Source organism: Cystoisospora suis (genome assembly GCF_002600585.1).
Source record: "Cystoisospora suis strain Wien I chromosome Unknown contig_1620, whole genome shotgun sequence".
Taxonomy (NCBI): Eukaryota; Apicomplexa; class Conoidasida; order Eucoccidiorida; family Sarcocystidae; genus Cystoisospora; species Cystoisospora suis.
The window spans coordinates 1-5,225 of record NW_027154420.1 but is presented as its reverse complement, the minus strand read 5'-3'; the positions used below and the strand labels follow the sequence as shown (position 1 = coordinate 5,225).

General features: G+C 42.4%; 2 protein-coding genes across 2 annotated transcripts; one reads left to right on the top strand and one right to left on the bottom strand.

Annotated features, from left to right (window-relative positions):
* Positions 1–204: 204 nt before the first annotated feature.
* On the bottom strand, positions 205–3,549 carry CSUI_003568 (uncharacterized protein; the record flags this gene model as incomplete). Its single annotated transcript, XM_068063764.1, has 3 exons — positions 2,141–3,549; positions 1,676–1,870; positions 205–582 (listed from the first exon to the last, which is right to left on the bottom strand). Exons 1-3 carry the CDS (start codon positions 2,312–2,314, stop codon positions 205–207), a joined length of 747 nt encoding a protein of 248 aa, XP_067924261.1. The 5' UTR covers positions 2,315–3,549.
* Positions 3,278–5,223, top strand: CSUI_003567 (uncharacterized protein; the record flags this gene model as incomplete). Its single annotated transcript, XM_068063763.1, has 1 exon — positions 3,278–5,223. A coding segment is annotated over exon 1 (843 nt), but the record flags the coding sequence as incomplete, so codon positions are not given.
* Between the last annotated feature and the right edge of the window lie 2 nt (positions 5,224–5,225).

Here is a 5,225-nt window from a genome sequence, read left to right as displayed (position 1 = left end):
AGATACATTCGAGATAGATAGATTGAACATAGACAGAGAGATAGCAGATCGTACACAGTCTCTTGATACGTTTTCGAATTCTTTTCTTTCCTTTCTACTTGTTTCTCTTCTTCTTCTTTTTCTCTGTGCTGTGGGATTTGGTATGACCTCTCTCTGTTGGCTTTGCAAGCCTTCTTGATCTTCTTCTTCTTTCTTCTTGTGAGTTTAGTGCTGCCTAGTGTGCCTGTCTCTTACACGTAGTAGTAGAGTGCCTCCATCCACTGGCGTGACTGCGGCAGCGTTCAAGCCAACACCGACATCCCCATAAGAATGAGAAAACGACAAAGAAGAAGATGAGGAAGATAAGATCTTTTCTTCTTCTTCATCATCTTCTTCTTCTTTTAGTTTGTTTTCTTTCTTTGGATTTCTTGTTGGGTTAAGTGTTTTGGAGAGAATTGAGAGAGACGAGGAGGAGGAGGAGGGGCCTGCCCAAGAGAGGAGGGAAGCTTCATGACGTGAGAAGAGAAACTCTTGAAGAGGCAAATGAAGAAAAGAAGATAAAGACACCTCGTGTAGATACACTCCAATGCTCTGTGACTGAATCTACAGACACACAGAAAGACAAAAAAGAAAAAGAAAAGAAAGAAAGACTGAGATAGAAAGGAGAACTGTGTGATGGGGTTTGCTAGGGGATAGACAGTGAGCTGGGCTGAATGGAAATGAAAAGAGAAATCGAAGTAAGTAAAAAGGCTTACTCCAGAAGGAGGAAAAGACACACACCTACACAAAGAAGAAGAAGATACAAGGAGACCCAGGAAAAAGAGGAGAAGGGGACTCACGAAAAGAAGAAGAAGATGAAGGCGCATACACAATGCATGAACTAGGCTGGAGTTTTGAAGAGAAAGAAGAAGAAAAAGAAAGCTAAGGGTTTGGACTTTTCTATTCAATCGAAAGAAGTGAAGTAAGTTAGATGTACAGCCCTTCCTCCTTCTCTCTTTCTCTTCTCTCTGAATGAATGAACAGGCAAAACACGTGGATTTGTCTATACAAAGTGAGAAGAGATAGGGATGTCTAGACACGTGAAAAGTAGCTATCTCCCTCTCTGTTCTCCCTGCACCTTCGAGCTTCCACCACACAGTCTATCTAGACGGATCGATCGATCGATCCACTTTTCTCACACATCTCTCTCGCTCTCTCGCCTCTCTCTCTGTTGTCCCATATATTTATGGATATACGCTTATACGTATATACATATATGCTTAATTATATATAGAGAGAGAGAGAGAATGAGAGAGGGCTGTATGTGGGGTTGAATAGCATGTGAAGGAAGCAAAGCAGGGTGTGAAGAATGAGAATGGCGATGATGCTTGTGTACATACACCTCAACAAGTTTCTTTACATTCTCTCGCTCTCCCTCTCTCCACCCTGGGCTTCTTGTCTCTCCGATAGAGCTGCAGACACGGAGGCTGGGATAGAGAAAGATAGACAGTAGATAGACTACAGAGTGAGTGAAGATACATAGATCAAAAATAGATCGACTACGGATAAGTACGGTATAGATAGAAAGATTGAAGATAGATATGAGAAAGATAGACAGGTAGGAGAGAGATAGGTAGAAAGACTGGAGGAGGAGGGTTGGATGTGAATTTGTGTACTAGGAGAGAGAGTGCGAAGAAGAAGAAGACGACGTGCTTACCAGATGAACAAGATGAGAAATGAGAGGAGGAGGAGAAGAAGAAGACGTTGGAGAGGAAGAAGAAGAAGAAGGAGAGAAACATGGCGAGGCAGATGGAGAAGAAGAAGAAGAGGAGGAGGACTGGTGGTCTTGAGTTCGGTCTGTGTGTTTGAATGGGAGGCTTCCATCCTTTCTGTGAGGTAGATATACAATGACCTATACCCCATACATATCCAGGAAAGAAAAGTTAGAAGAAAACTTTAGCTTCTCTACATTCTTCAGAAGGTCATTCACTCAGTCTCGACCAGACATATAAAGACAAATCGAAAGAGATAGAAATGCCAAGCAAATACCATAGACATACACACATACAGATAGATAGATATACACCTATAGACAGGCATAGATAGATAGATAGATTAAAGCTGGATAGATTAAAGATGGATGAGAGTAGAACGAGGAGAGATGCGTGACTGTTTGACTGACCTTTTGATTGAAGGGATGGGAGTTTAGGGTGTGATAGAAAATACGAAGAGCGTGTGAAAGATGCGGCAAGCATGTAACTGTCGATCTTGTAGGGAGAAGAGAAAGAGACGTTTTATGGATCGAATTCTTCTTTCTCTTACACCCCGCTATAACGCTATCTGAAGTGAAAAGCATCTTCTCTTCTTCTTCTTCTCTTCTTCTCTTCTTCTTCTCTTCTTTCTCGTGTCTTTCTCTTTCTTCAGAGAAGAGAAGAAATCCCGAGAGACTTCAGAAGCAAGCAGTTGGACTGAAAATGACAGGAAAGGTCGTGAGCTCTCTGTCCTTCTTCTTCTCTTTCTTCTTTGGCTAGATGTAGGCTAGATAACCTTGAGGAAGAGAGGGGAATAATCTCTTAACGTGAGAGAGGAGAAAGAAAAGGAAGAAACAGTATCAAGATGAGGGAGAAAAGAAAGAAAGAGTGAGAAAGAAAGTAGAGTGGAGAAGGTTTGACTGTGTGAGTGTATGGCTGTGACACCCTCCCGGCCTGCCTGCCTGCCTACATCCCCCGTGCTAGAAGAAAGAAAGAGTGAGAAAGAAAGTGTATGTACAGTCCTGCTTCTTGTCTAAAGAGGGGATGAGTGTGTGGGAAAGACAGAAAGGGAATGAGAAATAAATTGAAAGAAGTAGCAGCAGAGAAACACAAGATGTCTAGAAGAATGAGTTCCCCCACCTCTCTCTCTTCATGAAAGAATGAGGTGTCTCTCCAAACCGAGAGATTCTTTCTTTCTTTCTCGATAGAAAGGATGTCGAGAGATCTGCTTCCTCTGTCCTGAGAGATGAAGACGTCTACAGAAACATGTAAGAAAGAAGCCTACACGCAGAGATAAGCAGACAGGCAGCCGCAGGGCTGGGACAGAAAGATCTTGTTGATCTAGCGATCAAACAGATGCCTTTCACATTCATCCTATTCTTCTTACGAGGGAAATGCAAAGATACAGAGAGAATCTCTTCATTAAAGAAAAGAAGAAGAGAAACGAAGAAAGAAACCGTGGTAAGAAGAAGAATTTTATAGTAATGATCTCTCCCTCTCTCTCTGTCGATACTTCTTTCCTTGGGTGACATGCATATCTATCTCTCCTCCCATTTCGAGTGTACGTACACTGAATGACCGAGCTGTCATCTACTCTCCTCTCCTCCCTTCTCTTTCACACAATCGACTCATGTAGAAGAAGAAGAAGATATTTAGCTTTCCGGTAAGAAACTTCAGATCACCTCGGCTCCCTCATACAAGAGAAAGAAGAGAAGAGGAAAGCTTCCTTTCCAAGCAGGAATGTCGCAAAGGAGAAGACGATAAGAGAGATTCCTTTCAGGAGACGAAAAGGCGATCGATCATCGAGATGAAGAAGAAGTGTCCGAAAGAAGAAGAAGCTCTCCCCTTGTCAGTTGTCTCGTTTCGCACATCTGCCTGCTTCTGCATGTGAAGTCGTTCATCTCTTTCCTTTCGAAAGAAAGAAAGAAACAAGATTTCTCTTTTAAAGTGTTTCTTCTCCTTACGTTTCTAAGGAGAGACTGAATTCTCTTTCATCTTCGAGGCGTGTCTGTACATCTCTATCTATCTCTCTTTCTTTCTTTCTTCTCTCATTTCTCTCCCCGTTCGTCTTGTCTTTAGGAAGATGAAAAGCGCCCTCCTTCTCAGGATCGACAAGAGAAGACAAGATGAAGAAGGAGAAGAAAGAAGAAGCAAAAATCTCCGTCTAGCTTAAGCCTTGTCTCCCTCTCTTTCTGCTTCCTCTTAGATTAATTTCTATCCAAGATCTCTCACCTTTTCATCTCCCTTCTCGGGGCTTGTGCTAGTTGTCCTCCTCCCTCGTTTCATTCTTTTCACGTTCATCTTGACTCCTATCTTCTTCTCCTTTCTTTCCACGCTTTCTCCATCTCCTTCTTGGTCTTCCTCTTCTCTATCTTTCTCTGTCTTTCTTCATTAACATCTTCTTCTTGCTCTTCATTTCTTTCTTCTCCGTTTCTCTTTTCAACTCTGAGACATCATGAGAGAAGCAAAGGAGAAGAAGCTTAGGTGTCTTTCAAGCGCTTCTCTCGCTTTCTTCTTCTTCTTTCTTCTTCTTGAGTGAACTCCTCTCCTTGAAGGATCTCCATCTCCTAAAAGAGAGAAGCTAAGGATGAGCGACCACGTCATGTTGACCTTTGCGATCGGAAGAAGGAAAGAAAGAGAGAAAGAAAGGGCCAGATGAATTGTGAGGGAGATGAAAAGAAAGACGAAAAGGAAGAGAAAGAAAAAGAAGGAGAGACCGTCAAAAGGAGAAAAAGAAAGAACAAGGAAAGAAGGAGAAGAAGAAGAAGATTTCCCTCTTCTTATTGTTTCGTTAAGTCTCTCTCCTCTTTTCTTTTGCTTTCCTCTTTACAAGAAGAGAATGACTCGAAGGCTTCTTCCTCTCCCCCTTTCTTCTCCTGTCTCTCCAAGATTTCTCTCACAGCAGAGACGAGACATTTCTCTTGTTTCTCCACACTTTCCCCGACCTTTTCGAAACATTTACGTCATGAGAAAAAGAAAGAGAAGAAAAGAAGACGAAGGAAAGACACAAAAGAGAAATAGCTCCATCATCTCCTTTCTTTCTTCTTCCTCTTCTCTTCCTTCTTCTTTCTCGTCGAGTCTGCACCATGGGGCCTTTCTATCGATCTTTCCCGGGGCTCTACAGCATCTTTCTTTCTCTTCTTCTTTTCTTTTCTCACTTCCTTCTCTCTCCCCTTACATGACCCTTTCACCTAGAAAGAGGATACTTCTCTATCAGTTTCCCTCCTTGTATGCTTCTGCCTCTAGTCAAACCTCTTTATCTCCCGTTCTTCTTCATTCTCGGACTCTCTCTTCTTCTTCTGCCTCTTCGCCAAAGTCGTCTTCTTGTCCTCGTTCTTCTTCTTCTTCTCCTCATCTACCTCCTCTTCCTTCATCTTCTTCTTCTTCTCTTCAGTCTTATTCCCTCTCTTCTTCTTCTTCTATCCTTTCCTCACTCTCTTCTTCACCTTCTGCTTTTCCTCTCTCTTCTCGATCACCTGTAAAACATTCTTCTCTCTCTTCTTCTTCCTCTCCTCC